The following is an 18,993-nucleotide window of genomic DNA, read 5'->3' on the forward strand; positions in this document are numbered from 1 at the left end:
TACTGGATGAGTCAAAGATGAGTTCAATATTATGCTAGCTGAATGGAATATATCTGATCTACCATGAAAAAAGCCATTATTATTATTATTATTATTATTATACATTCCTTTTGGGTGTTCAGTGCATCTTTCTCTTTCAAAATTCTCTCAAAATCTTCCGTATTTAACAAAGCAAACCTGGCGGCCATATTTGTTGACAAATTGTCAAAGTCGCTCACTAATGAAGTTTTATGTCTCTGACGTGTGACGTCATGTTGTCTTGACAACCATGCAATGTGGTAAACCATATTCAACGCTCATTCTCCATTGGGTAGAGTGACGTAATACATGTAGGATAAGTGATATGCTAACGATATTGCATGCTGTCAAACCAAATGAATGAAACTTGCTAGAAGGGAATTTTTATTCCATCGAAAACGAGCCCTGTATGTATAATAATTCCCGATATATCACTCTGATGACTAGATGTGCATTGTTAAAATGGTGAACTGGTTCAAAATTAAAATTCTTATGATTAATTTGCATATTTATTTTCATGGATGTGTCCATATAATATAAAGAATATTACACGGCGGTGTGAAAGTATGAAGTTGATCTTCTCGTGTTGAAAAATATTTAATTCGTTCGCTTTGCTCACTCATGATATATAGATTTAACACTCGAAGATAAACTTCATATCTTCACATGACCATGTAATATCTTCTCTCTCTCTCTCTTTATATTTTAGGACACATGAAATGTGTATTATCAAGAGATTGCCATGATAAATGAAGCATCATAGATGATTTTACAAAGAAAAATGTTAAAATGCCCTTCCGAGAACTGAATCTTACTTTCCAGCCTCTAAGTCGCTTTAGATGTGATGGTATTCACCAAAACATAACCATTTTCATAAAGCAGCTCCACTTGGTATCACGTTTCCTTTGGTGATTGCTGCTATTGGGTGAAAATGGACTACTAATGTTAAGTCAAGAATACATAGTTTTGTTTGTTACCAGTGGCCTGAAGTTGACTGACAATGTAGATAATCTAAACCTGGGAACAAAGCAAGTGCACTGCATTCAGGTCTGAGATCTCTGGGATAGTTTAGGTGTGGCGCATGATCCTGATCTAGATCAGTCAGTTTGAGGCTGTCTGGAACACAACGGCTGTGCTTTGATTGAATAATCTTGAACAAATCATCTCGTCTGAAGCCACATTTACTGAACCAGTCACTGAATTGTCGTAATGATCTACAGTATGTTCAGCTCCATTTACAGCATTACTACTCCATACTATTGATATTAGACACTTTTATTGATCCTGGCAATGCTATTACGCTTTGCTGAATGATGTCCTGTGCTAAATTGTGCCATAATTCTCTTGTCCAGATGAGGAATATGATGAACTGAGTTTCTCATGGAGTGAATTAGATCTGAGGCAAGTAAACCACCTCCTATTATTGGCGAATGAACTATTTCTTCATCTATCCATGTACATTATTTGTACATAGGCTCGGCTCTTATGATATAATGCTTACGTAACTCTTTTCTCTTTCTGTTCCAGGACTGTTAAAGAAACACTTAAAAGATCAAAACTGAGGAACTCGAAATTTTGCAGTGAGTTTGGTTATTTTTTTGCTACCGGGTCAAATATAAATTGGGCATTAAATTGAGCAGGGCGTTTGTGTCTGCTCAATTTAAACCCCACGCCTACGTACGGCTTCATACAAAGTATGCCCTCTCTTGGGTACATATTAATTTGAGGGAGGATTTCACAAAAAGCGTGAAGTCAGTGCAAAACGGTATGAAGTAATAGGAAGTGCTGTTCGATGAGCTAAACTTCGGGTGGAAAAGTAGCCAGCTTTCTGTAGAGTGCGTTTAGTGTAGAATAAATTTAGGAGTGTCCCATTTTGTGCTGCACTTCCTGACACAAGCACCTCTGACTTGTGTAAAGCTGATCTGCCATTTGAGTTGAGTCATCTTTCCAAATTCCAGTGAACTATAGATAGTGACACACTTCCATTTCTTATTATATTGTTAACGCGTAATCATTTCACTTTGTTTTAGATGGAAATGTAAAGGTGCATAGAGAGATAATATTCTAGGCTATATTCTACCATAAGCTCCATCTGTATATCTGTTTGCAGTGGGGCATTATACGCAAGGAGAACGTGTTTTAAGGTAGAATATGATTTGGCCCGCATAGACTAGCACATTCAGCACCATCCATTTTTATTCATGCACACTTCTGTGCAGATAACCTGGGGTAAACTCTGGCTAATTCACCATTATGTGCATCTACCGTACCTCAAGGGCTTGCTGACGTGTACTGTATTGTACTGTAAGTGTATCCATAACTGAAAAACGCAGCCTCTCCAACAACAGGACCCTTTGCTGACGTGCCTGTAATGTTCATATTTGTTGTAAAGAAGAAAGGTTCTCTAGTTGTGTACTTGTTTCTTTTTCCTCCTTATGGGCAGGTTTATGCATGTAAACCTGCAGAACAGCTGTTGAATTGCAAATGAATTGCAACTGGTCTGTGTGGAACTTGTCTTGTTTCTAGGCAACAGTTGCCTGAACATGTTACACAGCTGAATGTGCTTTATGTGTCACTTATTTTGTTCTACAAAGTCACAAAGTCAAATAATGCAAGAGACTTTAATAAGGTCCCAGTTTACTTATTTTATTTACTTGACCAAGGTCTCATGTTTCTCGGTTTCTCTCAGATTTTCAGTTGTATCAGCAGTACAGCGAGGTGGTCCAGAACAGGGAGCTCATTCACCAGTCTCATTCCGATGCTAGCTCCGTGTTCGGGGACACCCATGCTTCCTCAGCACCCTCATCTCCGTCTCATTCCCCTACTCTGGCTCGCCGGCCCCTCCCACCTCTTCCTCCTGTGCTCCATCCCCATTCCATATCCCAGACAAACTCTGTCTCCAGTGGGAGTGGGTTGTTGAGTATACCTTATGACTCGTATCAGAGGTCCGCATCACCTCGGCTGTCCAGGTCCCTCGCCTCCTCGCCCATGCTGTGGCAGGACCTGCAGGGAGTGAGGAACAACCCTGATCTCAAACATCTCAGCGAGGATGAGCGACGCCTACAGGAGGTGCTGTGCTGCTTTAGTCCAAGTGCGAGGTAGGATTAGAGATGTCTCTGGGTTTCTAAAGCACAGCTTCGATCATCTGTCTGTTGTAGGTGAGATTTGAAGTGGTGACATCTGAATCATCATACTGCAGCAGTTTGGACATTGTAGTGGAGCACTTCGTCAAGTGCAAACAGCTCAACGTGCTCTTGACTTCACAAGACAAAAACTGGCTTTTTTCAAAGCTTAGTGATGTCAGAGCTGTCAGTCACAGGTAAGAATAAACCTGAGCTTGCTCGTGGTTCAGCATCATGCAGACTTCATTCCTTGAATCAGTGTACTATTGGTTAACACTCCCCTCCACACCTTTTTTTTTAGCAAATATATTCTGAAAAGTGTATGTGCTGTTTCTACGAACAAGAATTTACTTTAAGAATATACTTTTTCAAGACAACATGTTGGAGCTTCTGTTAGTTAGTTCTGTGATTTTAGAATATTGAGCCAAGGTTTGACCCTCCATCAGCTTGAAGCTTGATAATATACATGTACAACCTTTTATCTGACCCTAACTTTTCAGCGATATTTATTATACTTTTAAGCAGGACTTTGGTGTAAAATGTTTCAAAAGTATTTAATGGCATGTAAAAAATGTAAAAATTTTAAGATGAACACATTAAAAAAAAAAAAAGTGAGATAGGATCTTATAACTCCAAGGTCTTGAAATGGGAAATTCATCACCTCAAAACAAGGACATATAAGGACATGAACTCAAAACTACAGCCATTATGCTCTAACAAAATTTTGGGATTAAATAGACATGACAGAATGTTAACAAATCTGTTGTTATGTAGTTTTATCCAACCTCCCATCACTAAAGAAAAAGTGGAAAAAAACAACAACAAGGTAAGGTCTTTATTAAGTATAACAAGGCAAACAGACGTGCCCCATTTACAAAGTACAGTTGCGAATAATAATCTCTCATCTCATTATCTCTAGCCGCTTTATCCTGTTCTACAGGGTCGCAGGCAAGCTGGAGCCTATCCCAGCTGACTACGGGCGAAAGGCGGGGTACACCCTGGACAAGTCGCCAGGTCATCACAGGGCTGACACATAGACACAGACAACCATTCACACTCACATTCACACCTACGCTCAATTTAGAGTCACCAGTTAACCTAACCTGCATGTCTTTGGACTGTGGGGGAAACCGGAGCACCCGGAGGAAACCCACGCGGACACGGGGAGAACATGCAAACTCCGCACAGAAAGGCCCTCGCCGGCCCCGGGGCTCGAACCCAGGACCTTCTTGCTGTGAGGTGACAGTGCTAACCACTACACCACCGTGCCGCCCATAATAATAATAATAATAACAATAATATTAATAATAATATTTTGTCTAGGCGGCACGGTGGTGTAGTGGTTAACGCTGTCGCCTCACAGCAAGAAGGTCCTGGGTTCGAGCCCCAGGGCCGGCGAGGGCCTTTCTGTGTGGAGTTTGCATGTTCTCCCCGTGTCCGCGTGGGTTTCCTCCGGGTGCTCCGGTTTCCCCCACAGTCCAAAGACATGCAGGTTAGGTTAACTGGTGACTCTAAATTGACCGTAGGTGTGAATGTGAGTGTGAATGGTTGTCTGTGTCTATGTGTCAGCCCTGTGATGACCTGGCGACTTGTCCAGGGTGTACCCCGCCTTTCGCCCATAGTCAGCTGGGATAGGCTCCAGCTTGCCTGCGACCCTGTAGAAGGATAAAGCGGCTAGAGATAATGAGCTGAGATGAGATATTTTGTCTAATTATAAATACATCAAGACCTAAGGATTAGAAGCAAAGATGCTACAAATACAACCTCGATTCCAAAAAAGTTGGGACAAAGTACAAATTGTAAATAAAAATGGAATGCAATGATGTGGAAGTTTCAAAATTCCATATTTTATTCAGAATAGAACATAGATGACATATCAAATGTTTAAACTGAGAAAATGTATCATTTAAAGAGAAAAATTAGGTGATTTTAAATTTCATGACAACAACACATCTCAAAAAAGTTGGGACAAGGCCATGTTTACCACTGTGAGACATCCCCTTTTCTCTTTACAACAGTCTGTAAACGTCTGGGGACTGAGGAGACAAGTTGCTCAAGTTTAGGGATAGGAATGTTAACCCATTCTTGTCTAATGTAGGAATCTAGTTGCTCAACTGTCTTAGGTCTTTTTTGTCGTATCTTCCGTTTTATGATGCGCCAAATGTTTTCTATGGGTGAAAGATCTGGACTGCAGGCTGGCCAGTTCAGTACCCAGACCCTTCTTCTACGCAGCCATGATGCTGTAATTGATGCAGTATGTGGTTTGGCATTGTCATGTTGGAAAATGCAAGGTCTTTCCTGAAAGAGATGTCGTCTGGATGGGAGCATATGTTGCTCTAGAACCTGGATATACCTTTCAGCATTGATGGTGTCTTTCCAGATGTGTAAGCTGCCCATGCCACACGCACTAATGCAACCCCATACCATCAGAGATGCAGGCTTCTGAACTGAGCGCTGATAACAACTTGGGTCGTCCTTCTCCTCTTTAGTCCGAATGACACGGCGTCCCTGATTTCCATAAAGAACTTCAAATTTTGATTCGTCTGACCACAGAACAGTTTTCCACTTTGCCACAGTCCATTTTAAATGAGCCTTGGCCCAGAGAAGACGTCTGCGCTTCTGGATCATGTTTAGATACGGCTTCTTCTTTGAACTATAGAGTTTTAGCTGGCAACGGTGGATGGCACGGTGAATTGTGTTCACAGATAATGTTCTCTGGAAATATTCCTGAGCCCATTTTGTGATTTCCAATACAGAAGCATGCCTGTATGTGATGCAGTGCCGTCTAAGGGCCCGAAGATCATGGGCACCCGGTATGGTTTTCCGGCCTTGACCCTTACGCACAGAGATTCTTCCAGATTCTCTGAATCTTTTGATGATATTATGCACTGTAAATGATGATATGTTCAAACTCTTTGCAATTTTACACTGTCGAACTCCTTTCTGATATTGCTCCACTATTTGTCGGCGCAGAATTAGGGGGATTGGTGATCCTCTTCCCATCTTTACCTCTGAGAGCTGCTGCCACTCCAAGATGCTCTTTTTATACCCAGTCATGTTAATGACTTATTGCCAATTGACCTGATGAGTTGCAATTTGGTCCTCCAGCTGTTCCTTTAACTTTTCCAGCCTCTTATTGCCCCTGTCCCAACTTTTTTGAGATGTGTTGCTGTCATGAAATTTCAAATGAGCCAATATTTGGCATGAAATTTCAAAATGTCTCACTTTCGACATTTGATATGTTGTCTATGTTCTATTGTGAATACAATATCAGTTTTTGAGATTTGTAAATTATTGCATTCCGTTTTTATTTACAATTTGTACTTTGTCCCAACTTTTTTGGAATCGGGGTTGTAGTTAAAAAGGCATCTATTAATAAAAGCCGACTTAAGGCGGCTAGTCTGTATTTTGGGCAAGATAAAATTGTGCGCCCTTTTCCTAAGTTGCCTATGTCTCTGTGGTGGCAGAAGATCACTAAGAGCCGTGTCTGTCGTTGTAATCCGCTTCCATATCTTTAAGTCCCTATTTTGCACAAGCTCAGTAATGCTGTATTGCTTGGAACAGTAACAAAACTTATAAGATCTAGCAAATAACTTGTCAATCCTACTTAAGTACTTATTATAGAAAGCGCTGCCCCAGACCTCAATAGCATATGAAAAAATAGAGAAAAACAGACTATGAAAAAGGAGATCTAAATTACTCATAGAATACTTATAATATTTACACACCCTTAATATATATAACCGGCTACTAACTTTGCTAAGTAAATATTCAAAATGTGAATCCCAGTTAGTGGGGTTCTCCTCGAAAGTGACCCCCAACAGTTTCAGTTTATTTTTTATGATCAATGATTTCAAGAGGATCCAGCGGCATCCTAGTTGTTCTACCTCTAAAGAGCAATTCCCAAATTTTCGTCAAATTTATCTTCATGCGGTTCTCCTGCGAGCACTTGATGAAGGACTGGATTTTAACCTCAGAGTCCTCAGAACCAACACTAACATTAATAGGTATACTAAGTGTAATGTTGTCCACATACTTTATTAACACGTTTTGGGGATTTACAACCTTTAAATCATTAATCAATATCGAAAAGAGGACAGGACCGAGGACAGCCCCCTGTGGGACACTTCTATTAATAGGCAAATATGGAGTATGAATACCATCAACCATAACTCTCTGCTTCCTATGATCTAAGAAGCTAATGAGCCAATTAGTTATACAAGGATCAATATTCTCATCTCATCTCATTATCTGTAGCCGCTTTATCCTGTTCTACAGGGTCGCAGGCAAGCTGGAGCCTATCCCAGCTGACTACGGGCGAAAGGCGGGGTACACCCTGGACAAGTCGCCAGGTCATCACAGGGCTGACACATAGACACAGACAACCATTCACACTCACATTCACACCTACGGTCAATTTAGAGTCACCAGTTAACCTAACCTGCATGTCTTTGGACTGTGGGGGAAACCGGAGCACCCGGAGGAAACCCACGCGGACACGGGGAGAACATGCAAACTCCGCACAGAAAGGCCCTCGCCAGCCACGGGGCTCGAACCCGGACCTTCTTGCTGTGAGGCGACAGCGCTAACCAGTACACCACCGTGCCGCCGGGATCAATATTAAATTGTTGTAATTTAGTTCAAAGAATACTGCGTGACAGAATCAAACACCTTACTAAAATTGAAGGAAAATATTCTCATGAAATCTATGCTGTCATCCAACCATTTAAGCCAGGTATGTTGGCATTTAATCAAGGCCATGCTAGAACTGTGGCTGTGACGATAGGCAAATTGATCAGGGTCAATGTAATTATTACATACATCACCCAATTCATAGTTACGAGGGTACTTCAAAGACTCATGTATCAGTAGATCTCTGTACTTTAGCTGCTTAACGTCCCCCCAGTGATGATCTTGGAATTAGGGATTGGAACCAATATTCATCTGATCGACAAAAATGGAGAAAATACCATGTTAATATGTCTACAGGTAAAACATGACCACAAATCTTCCCTCTGAAAAAGTAGTCCCATTTCTGAAATGATGAATTTACAGCTTTAGAATTTTAGAGGGTTTCTGGTATTGGCCGATACTGATCCTGATATAATACTGACATCCTGACAGGAAATGAGTCTCTGCGAGATTTTGTCCTGCGTTTTGTTTTGTTCTCGACCCTGTTCTAATCTGTAAATGTACTATGTTGTGCAGCTTCTTCTCCCAGCTGGAGGAAAGAGTGGAGAGTGACATAATGCACTTTACAGTGTGTGACATCATCATCAAACACTGCCCAAAATTCCGAGCAGTCTATGTGCCCTACCTCACCAACCAGTCATACCAAGACAAGACATATCAAAGATTAATGTGAGCTTCATCCATGTAGATACTTTAGGGCTTAAATGTGTGGTATTCCGGGAAAACCTATTGGATGATGATGTGTCTCAATTCTGGTGAACAGCCAAAATCATAGTTTTCTGCCGATAATATACTTTGATGTTTCAATTTTAAGACATCATATTAGATCAAAACAAAGCTCAAGTGCTTCATTTATAGTTTAACCTGTCTCCTGTGAGTACTGCAATGTATATCTGGCTGTTACCCAAATTGTAGCACATCTACTGTAGATTTAATGTAAGCGCGAACAAATTCTTGTCTAAAAGTTCAGCATTTCTTTTTGCCTGAATTTTGCACTTCTTGTACACTACCGTTCAAAAGTTTGGGGTCACCCAGACAATTTTGTGTTTTCCATGAAAAGTCACACTTTTATTTACCACCATAAGTTGTAAAACGAATAGAAAATATAGTCAAGACATTTTTCTGGCCATTTTGAGCATTTAATTGACCCCACAAATGTGATGCTCCAGAAACTCAATCTGCTCAAAGGAAGGTCAGTTTTATAGCTTCTCTAAAGAGCTCAACTGTTTTCAGCTGTGCTAACATGATTGTACAAGGGTTTTCTAATCATCCATTAGCCTTCTGAGGCAATGAGCAAACACATTGTACCATTAGAACACTGGAGTGATAGTTGCTGGAAATGGGCCTCTATACACCTATGGAGATATTGCACCAAAAACCAGACATTTGCAGCTAGAATAGTCATTTACCACATTAGCAATGTATAGAGTGCATTTCTGATTAGTTTAAAGTGATCTTCATTGAAAAGAACAGTGCTTTTCTTTCAAAAATAAGGACATTTCAAAGTCACCCCAAACTTTTGAACGGTAGCGTATGTCACTCTGGATAAGAGCGTCTGCAAAATGCCTGTAATGTAATGTAACGTAATCTTGCATAGGCTTTTGCAAAGACCACATCAGGCCAATTTCACAAATACGGTGGCTAAAACCAGTATGCCTGCTTAAAGATGTCTGAAACTTTGAGCTAAGTGTGATTTTCTCACACGCTGAATATAACACATTGATATAGCTGTTGGATACCGGCTTTCAAAATGTCCTGGATGTGCAATGGAATCGTTAAATGCTCTACCTTTTCACTTTTGGCTTGAACTAGAATTTAAAATGGTACGACTTTTCTTGTCACTGAGATACATGCAAAAGAAAAACAAAAAAGCATGTAGTTTTCATAACTATATGTTTAAGTACATTGTACAAAATATCAAAATTGAATCACGTGAAGGGTTTTCCCCAGCTACCACACAAATAACCAGCGTAACACTGCTGTAGTTTTTATTCTTTCCTTCTTTGCTTTTCATACTTTAATCTTTCATTCTAAATCCCTTATACACTCTTACCTCATGGTCTCTTTTCCAGGAATGAGAATAGTGGATTTCGCCACATTGTGGAAAAGTTGGAGCAAAGCCCCAAGTGTCAGAGACTTCCTTTACGCTCCTTCCTCATCCTCCCATTCCAGAGAATCACTCGGCTTAAACTGCTAGTACAGGTGCTCTATTTCTCTTTAAATCACTCACGACAAGTGTGATTTTCTGTCTCATTGCCTCTTATTTTGGTTTTCTAAGAAACGGCTCACACTATTCTTGCAAAGAACAACTGCACTGCGATAAGAAATGAGCCTTTAAAATGGTGCTATAAATAATTTCAGAGTATTAAAACAAAAGAAATCATTCAACAAACAGAAATGAATCGTAAAGCTTCCCTCCAGATCATCACAAGAGCCCATGATATGTCTAAAATGTGTTATCCATCCTCTACCCTGGTTCAGCAAAGGAAAAAGACCACCACAGGACCACCGCTGGCAGGATATGATGTAGGGGGCGTAGTTTTCTCAACACAGCAGTGGCACTGACATGGTAGTGGCAGATGAGTCCCCAAGACAAATACATCCAGACAGCAGTGGTCCTGTGATCAGAAATGAATATAGTGGATAATTCATACAACCCCGATTCCAAAAAAGTTGGGACAAAATACAAATTGTAAATAAAAACGGAATGCAATAAATTACAAATCTCAAAAACTGATATTGTATTCACAATAGAACATAGACAACATATCAAATGTCGAAAGTGAGACATTTTGAAATTTCATGCCAAATATTGGCTCATTTGAAATTTCATGACAGCAACACATCTCAAAAAAGTTGGGACGGGGCAATAAGAGGCTGGAAAAGTTAAAGGTACAAAAAAGGAACAGCTGGAGGACCAAATTGCAACTCGTTAGGTCAATTGGCAATAGGTCATTAACATGACTGGGTATAAAAAGAGCATCTTGGAGTGGCAGCGGCTCTCAGAAGTAAAGATGGGAAGAGGATCACCAATCCCCCTAATTCTGCGCCGACAAATAGTGGAGCAATATCAGAAAGGAGTTCGACAGTGTAAAATTGCAAAGAGTTTGAACATATCATCATCTACAGTGCATAATATCATCAAAAGATTCAGAGAATCTGGAAGAATCTCTGTGTGTAAGGGTCAAGGCCGGAAAACCATGCTGGCTGCCCGTGATCTTCGGGCCCTTAGACGGCACTGCATCACATACAGGCATGCTTCTGTATTGGAAATCACAAAATGGGCTCAGGAATATTTCCAGAGAACATTATCTGTGAACACAATTCACCGTGCCATCCGCCGTTGCCAGCTAAAACGCTATAGTTCAAAGAAGAAGCCGTATCTAAACATGATCCAGAAGTGCAGACGTCTTCTCTGGGCCAAGGCTCATTTAAAATGGACTGTGGCAAAGTGGAAAACTGTTCTGTGGTCAGACGAATCAAAATTTGAAGTTCTTTATGGAAATCAGGGATGCCGTGTCATTCAGACTAAAGAGGAGAAGGACGACCCAAGTTGTTATCAGCGCTCAGTTCAGAAGCCTGCATCTCTGATGGTATGGGGTTGCATTAGTGCGTGTGGCATGGGCAGCTTACACATCTGGAAAGACACCATCAATGCTGAAAGGTATATCCAGGTTCTAGAGCAACATATGCTCCCATCCAGACAACGTCTCTTTCAGGGAAGACCTTGCATTTTCCAACATGACAATGCCAAACCACATACTGCATCAATTACAGCATCATGGCTGCGTAGAAGAAGGGTCCGGGTACTGAACTGGCCAGCCTGCAGTCCAGATCTTTCACCCGTAGAAAACATTTGGCGCATCATAAAACGGAAGATACGACAAAAAAGACCTAAGACAGTTGAGCAACTAGAATCCTACATTAGACAAGAATGGGTTAACATTCCTATCCCTAAACTTGAGCAACTTGTCTCCTCAGTCCCCAGACGTTTACAGACTGTTGTAAAGAGAAAAGGGGATGTCTCACAGTGGTAAACATGGCCTTGTCCCAACTTTTTTGAGATGTGTTGTTGTCATGAAATTTAAAATCACCTAATTTTTCTCTTTAAATGATACATTTTCTCAGTTTAAACATTTGATATGTCATCTATGTTCTATTCTGAATAAAATATGGAATTCTGAAACTTCCACATCATTGCATTCCGTTTTTATTTACAATTTGTACTTTGTTCCAACTTTTTTGGAATCAGGGTTGTAAAATTGTGCATGGGAAAGATGAAGGTAAACACCACTGCATCTTTATTGTTCCTGATACACTTGTACCAGCACCACAAATATCACGTCGCTTTCACTGCTGTGCTGTGAACAGGTTTTTTGGTTGGAGTTGACTGATAGGTCAATCTGTTGAACAGACAGACAAGCTGACTTCATTCAGTGTTAAATGAAGAGGAGTATTCATAGAAGAAAATAAAATCAGACTAGGTTTCAATGAAAAACGTCAGAATCTGAGATAAGGTTTTGAGTCTGTTTCAAGATTTTGGGTTCAGCTTTCTTGCATTTGTTGATTAATTTCAAGTCAAATTTCTTTCTTCGTAGCTGGTGTCAGACAGTAAAGTGACAAATACTGCATGTCAGATGTAAATGTTTATCTCTCGATCCAGACTGTGTTTTTTAAGTGACATTTTCTTTCACTTTCTTTCCTGCACTACCTCTGTCCTGTAGAATATAGTAAAGAGAATAGCTCCTAAGACAGTGGATGAGGCACAAGCAATAAAAGCCATGAAATTACTGGAGAAGGTAAACACACACACACACACACACACACACACACACACACACACACACACAGACAGTAAAAGTTAATCAATTCATCTCCTTTACAGATGATTCAAGACAGTAATGACAGTATATCTCAGATGAAGAACATTGAATCCCTGGTGTCCCTCAATGCGAAGGTGGACTTTGAGTGCAAGGTGAGTGTGAAGGAAAAAAAAAGTTGCACTGTTTAGTATCATCAAAACACAAGGAATTTTGAAAAGATCATAACTGATATTAGACCTGGAATAAAAAAAAGTGGAACCCTGATACTCTGAAATACTCAGGGCCCTTTCAGTACTATTAACCTGAACTATGTACAAGAATATTTCAGATTAAATCGACTGCATACCCTGGATCTTGCAGACTTTTTAAAATAGGCTCATTTCTTTTAGTGGTTAGCACTGTTGCCTCACAGCAAGAAGGTTCTGGGTTCGAGCCCACCGGCCGACAGGGGCCTTTCTGTGCGGAGTTTGCATGTTCTTCCCGTGTCTGCGTGGGTTTCCTCCGGGTGCTCCGGTTTCCCCCACAGTCCAAAGACATGCGGTTAGGTTAATATGGGGTGGCCTTGGGCTGAAGTGCCCTTGAGCGAGGCACCTAACTCCCAACTGCTCCCCGGGTGCTGTAGCATAGCTACCCACTGCTCTGGGTATGTGTGTGTGCATGTGTGTGTTCACTACTTCAGATGGGTTAAATGCAAAGGAGGAATTTCGCTGTGCTTAAGTGTGCATGTGACAAATAAAGGTTTCTTCTGCTTATTTACCATACTGAACATAGTGCTAGGTATTAATTTGCCATTTTATCAAATCCTTTTAATATTTCTACTTTGCAGTTTTGAGTAAAAAATGTATTCATAAATTGAATTTTGAGTAAATAAGATTCTCAGTGTAGTTGGCACTGGGACATGTCATCAGTAAATACAGAGTTAATTTCCATGTCTTAATTTCTTTAGTATATTCAGTTTACATAATTACAGTGGTGCTTGAAAGTTTGTGAACCCTTTAGAATTTTCTATATTTCTGCATAAATATGACCTAAAACATCATCAGATTTTCACACAAGTCCTAAAAGTAGATAAAGAGAACCCAGTTAAACAAATGAGACAAAAATATTATACTTGGTCATTTATTTATTGCGGAAAATGATCCAATATTACATATCTGTGAGTGGCAAAAGTATGTGAACCCTTGCTTTCAGTATCTGGTGTGACCCCCTTGTGCCGCAATAACTGCAACTAAACGTTTCTGGTAACAGTTGATCAGTCCTGCACACCGGCTTGGAGGAATTTTAGCCCGTTCCTCCGTACAGAACAGCTTCAACTCTGGGATGCTGGTGGGTTTCCTCACATGAACTGCTCGCTTCAGATCCTTCCACAACATTTCGATTGGATTAAGGTCAGGACTTTGACTTGACCATTCCAAAACATTAACTTTATTCTTCTTTAACCATTCTTTGGTAGAACGACTTGTGTGCTTAGGGTCATTGTCTTGCTGCATGACCCACCTTCTCTTGAGATTCAGTTCATGGACAGATGTCCTGACATTTTCCTTTAGAATTCGCTGGTATAATTCAGAATTCATTGTTCCATCAATGATGGCAAGCCGTCGTGGCCCAGATGCAGCAAAACAGGCCCAAACCATGATACTACCACCACCATGTTTCACAGATGGGATAAGGTTCTTGTGCTGGAATACAGTATTTTCCTTTCTCCAAACATAATGCTTCTCATTTAAACCAAAAAGTTCTATTTTGGTCTCATCCGTCCACAAAACATTTTTCCAATAGCCTTCTGGCTTGTCCACGTGATCTGTAACAAATTGCAGGCGAGCAGCAATGTTCTTTTTGGAGAGCAGTGGCTTTCTCCTTGCAACCCTGCCATGCACACCATTGTTGTTCAGTGTTCTCCTGATGGTGGATTCATGAACATTAACATTAGCCAATGTGAGAGAGGCCTTCAGTTGCTTAGAAGTTACCCTGGGGTCCGTTGTGACCTCGCCGACTATTAAACGCCTTGCTCTTGGAGTGATCTTTGTTGGTTGACCACTCCTGGGGAGGGTAACAATGGTCTTGAATTTCCTTCATTTGTACACAATCTGTCTGACTGTGGATTGGTGGAGTCCAAACTCTTTAGAGATGGTTTTGTAACCTTTTCCAGCCTGATGAGCATCAACAACACTTTTTCTGAGGTCTTCAGAAATCTCCTTTGTTCGTGCCATGATACACTTCCACAAACATGTGCTGTGAAGATCAGACTTTGATAGATCCCTGTGCTTTCAATAAAACAGGGTGCCCACTCACACCTGATTGTCATCCCATTGATTGAAAACACCTGACTCTAATTTCACCTTCAAATTAACTGCTAATCCTAGAGGTTCACATACTTTTGCCACTCACAGATATGTAATATTGAATCATTTTCCTCAATAAATAAACCACCAAGTATAATATTTTTGTCTCATTTGTTTAACTGGGTTCTCTTTATCTACTTTTAGGACTTGTGTGAAAATCTGATGATGTTTTCGGTCATATTTATGCAGAAATATAGAAAATTATAAGGGGTGCACAAACTTCCAAGCACCACTTTATATCTATGATGACAAGTGATACCAGTATGCATAATGATATTTTGCACCTTTATGAGCTGCTATTATTATTTTTTAAATTGTTTTTTTACTTTGTTTACTGTACGTCATATTGTTTCTCATTAGCTTATATAGTCATTTTTACATTTAGTTAATTGTATTGACTTTAGTTTTATTTGTTCTTATTTCAGCTTTGTTTAATTATTGTTCATCTATCCATCCATTATCCGTAACCACTTATCGTGTGCAGGGTTGTGGGCAAGCTGGAGCCTATCCCAGCTGACTACGGGCGAAAGGCGGGGTACACCCTGGACAAGTCGCCAGGTCATCACAGGGCTGACACACAGACACAGACAACCATTCACACTCACATTCACACCTACGGTCAATTTAGAGTCACCAGTTAACCTAACCTGCATGTCTTTGGACTGTGGGGGAAACCGGAACACCCGAAGGAAACCCACGCGGACACGGGGAGAACATGCAAACTCCACACAGAAAGGCCCTCGTTGGCCGCTGGGCTCGAACCCAGAACCTTCTTGCTGTGAGGCGACAGCGCTAACCACTACACCACCGTGCCACCCCCTTTAATTATTGTATTTAATGTATTTATTATTTTTGTACAAAAGTCATCTTATATACAGGTCAGAGTTATTTTATAACAAGTTCCATTAACTTCTGAAAAGGGATATCATTGGAAGACAAAGAAATCCACAATTGAGCATAAAAGAAATATCAAAATATACAGTGAATTTCCAAAAGTATGTGGACACCTGACCATCATACCCACATGTGCTTGTTAAACATCCCATTATGAGTTCGTCCCACTTTGCTGTCACAATAACCTCCACTCTTCTGGGAGGTTTTCCACTCGATTTTGGAGTGTGGCTGTGGGGATTTGCTCATTCAGCCACAAGAGCATTAGTGAGGTCAGGCACTGATGTCGGGTAAAAAGGCGCAGCGTGCAGTCGGCATTCCAGTTCCTCCCAAAGGTGTTCAGCGGAGTTGAGGTCAGGGCTCGGTGCAGGCCACTTGAGCTCTTCCACACCAACCACACAACACAGGGGAACAGGTTTGGGCCTCTTAGTTCCAGTGAAGGGAAATTGTAATGCTATAGTGTACAAATACTGTACATCCCTCCAATTATGTGCTTCCAACTTTGTGGCAGCAGTTTAGGGAAGAACCACAGAAGGGTGTGATGGACAGGTGTCTGCATACTTTTGATCACGTATATGTACATATGTAAATGTGTGTATCAGACTCTGCCACTGATCAGTCAGTCACGAAGGCTGGTGAAAGAGGGTCAAGTCACAGAGCTGAGGGACTTCACATTAAAGGAGAAAGAGAGAAGTGCCTATATCCACCTCTTCAATGACTACTTGCTTCTCTCGTTACCCAAAGAGTAAGTTTCCAGATCTATCTTTCTTTAAAATTTCTTAGAAATAAAACATAAATAAAACGGTGCATAACACATAATAAAATAGTGCAGAACGCAGAAGTATAACTGACTAAGTTGCTAAATAAACTGACTAAATTGCTAACTTGTTTCAAGGAATACACAACCATATCTCCTGTTTTTGTAGAAGTAGTCGATTTACCGTGATTGATCACGCTCCTGTATCAGACCTGAGAGCTGAAAACTGCAGAGTCAAGCTTCATTCACTACAGAAGAATATCTTCCGCCTGCACATGGCACAGAAATCCCTCCTACTACGAGCAGAAACGCTGTGAGTGTGCGCACTGGGGGGAAAATCTCCATCAAACACATTAAATATGGTTATATTGAAATATTTGTGATGTGTTTTGTGATTAGGAGCCCAGTTACAATGTTGTTTAATAGGGGGAAAAAAATCAACAGTCTCCAAATGATAGTAGCCAGGTTTCATTGTCAATTCTGTTAGAGCAAGAACGTCTTTTTTTAGTTCACACGGCCCTAGGCTGGTGAGCTATCGCTATCACGCGGCATCCGTCGTCTGTCCATCCGTTGTCCGTCTGTCCACAATTCACAAAAATTGCTACTCCTCCCAGAGTTTTCAATGGATTTTCATCCTGATTGTTTTGTTTGGAAGATCTAATCAGTCTGCACAAAAGTTGCTCCCTGGTTTTGCGATTTCTCATGAACAAGTTGCTAATTAGGCCGATTTACGAACGATGAAGAAAATCGCTACTCCTCTCTCAGTTTTCAATGGATTTTGATTCTGATTGTTGTGTTTGGAAGATCAAATTGTTTTCATGACGAACATCCATCCATCCATTATCTCTAGCCGCTTTATCCTGTCCTACAGGGTCGCAGGCAAGCTGGAGCCTATCCCAGCTGACTATGGGCGAAAGGCGGGGTACACCCTGGACAAGTCGCCAGGTCATCACAGGGCTGACACATAGACACAGACAACCATTCACACTCACACCTACGGTCAATTTAGAGTCACCAGTTAACCTAACCTGCATGTCTTTGGACTGTGGGGGAAACCGGAGCACCCGGAGGAAACCCACGCGGACACGGGGAGAACATGCACACTCCGCACAGAAAGGCCTTCGCCGGCCGCTGGGCTCGAACCCAGAACCTTCTTGCTGTGAGGCGACAGCGCTAACCACTACACCACCGTGCTGCCCTTCATGACGAACAACTTGGCTGATTATAAAAGAGTCTGGTTTCTCATGGTACAGCCGTGTGAGCTACTGTGTTGCTGATGCGCTTTTTTTTTTTCCAGTTTCCCAGCAAAATTTAACGTCATATTAATGAGAAAGTCAGTGTAGAAGAGCATCGGACTTAGAGTTCCAGAATGTGCATTTGCATTGAGTTTCAGCTGAATACCTTGTTAATGGTGCATGAGATGATGAGAACAATGGCCGACACCAGTGTTAGCATGAAAGGTGAAGCTCAGGAAGCGGATGTTTCAGCAGAGTGTACAGGAGAGAAGATGAGAGATTAAAGTGCTGCTGCATCACACTCTTTTTTTTTTTTTTAGATTTTTTTGGGGCTTTTTCACCTTTATTGGATAGGACAGTGTAGACACAGTACAGGAAATGAGCAGGAGAGAGAGACGGGGAGGGATTGGGAAACGACCGCGGGTCGGAATCGAACCTGGGTCACCGGATTTATGGTATGGCGCCTTAGCCACCTGAGCCATGACACCCCCTGCATCACACTCTTTAGGTAAAGATGAAGCAAGGGATAAATTCACTGGCATCGCTATCAGCAGGTCAAATGGGATTAATAATAATAATAATAATAATAATTTTTATTTATATAGCACCTTTCACAGACCCAAGGTCGCTTTACAGAGGGAAAAATTGCGAGACGAAACCGAGGACGAGGAAGAGACATAATCAGGGAAAAGGAAAGTCTTTAAATCAGATTTGAATGTTGAGAAAGAAAAGCAGTCACAGAGAGACTGAGGGAGAGAATTCCAGAGCTTGAGGGCCATGGTACTGAAAGAGCCGACTCCCAAGGTGGATAGCCTGGTGCGTCGGGCAGGAAAAAGACCTGAGAGAATGAGAGGGAGAGAGAGAGTAGAGGCTCAGGAGTTCACTGAGGTAGATGGGAGCCAGGTTATGTAGAGCTTTAAAGGTTTGAAGCAGTATTTTGAATTTTATCCAGGACAGGACCGGTAACCAGTGTAGCTGCGAGAGGATGAGGGTGATATGGGCCATGCGCTTTGTGTGAGTGAGAACTCTGGCTGCTGAGTTTTGAATGCACTGTAACTTTTGAAGGGACTTTTGCAGGGAAGCCGATGAAGAGAGAGATGCAGTAATCAGTCC

General features: G+C 41.2%; 1 protein-coding gene across 4 annotated transcripts in view; it reads left to right on the forward strand.

Annotated features, from left to right (window-relative positions):
• Nucleotides 1–18,993, forward strand: part of arhgef5 (Rho guanine nucleotide exchange factor (GEF) 5) — a 30,043-nt gene that overhangs the window by 6,352 nt on the left and 4,698 nt on the right. For all 4 annotated transcript variants that reach the window (XM_060922005.1, XM_060922007.1, XM_060922008.1 and 1 more), the window contains 10 exons: nt 1,371–1,419; nt 1,546–1,598; nt 2,708–3,087; nt 3,177–3,337; nt 8,349–8,501; nt 9,905–10,034; nt 12,557–12,631; nt 12,718–12,807; nt 16,491–16,633; nt 16,815–16,958. In XM_060922005.1, coding sequence (XP_060777988.1) covers nt 1,371–1,419; nt 1,546–1,598; nt 2,708–3,087; nt 3,177–3,337; nt 8,349–8,501; nt 9,905–10,034; nt 12,557–12,631; nt 12,718–12,807; nt 16,491–16,633; nt 16,815–16,958 — 1,378 coding nt within the window. The remainder of the gene's footprint in view (nt 1–1,370; nt 1,420–1,545; nt 1,599–2,707; nt 3,088–3,176; nt 3,338–8,348; nt 8,502–9,904; nt 10,035–12,556; nt 12,632–12,717; nt 12,808–16,490; nt 16,634–16,814; nt 16,959–18,993) is intronic.

Source organism: Neoarius graeffei, chromosome 5 (assembly GCF_027579695.1).
Source record: "Neoarius graeffei isolate fNeoGra1 chromosome 5, fNeoGra1.pri, whole genome shotgun sequence".
Taxonomy (NCBI): Eukaryota; Metazoa; Chordata; class Actinopteri; order Siluriformes; family Ariidae; genus Neoarius; species Neoarius graeffei.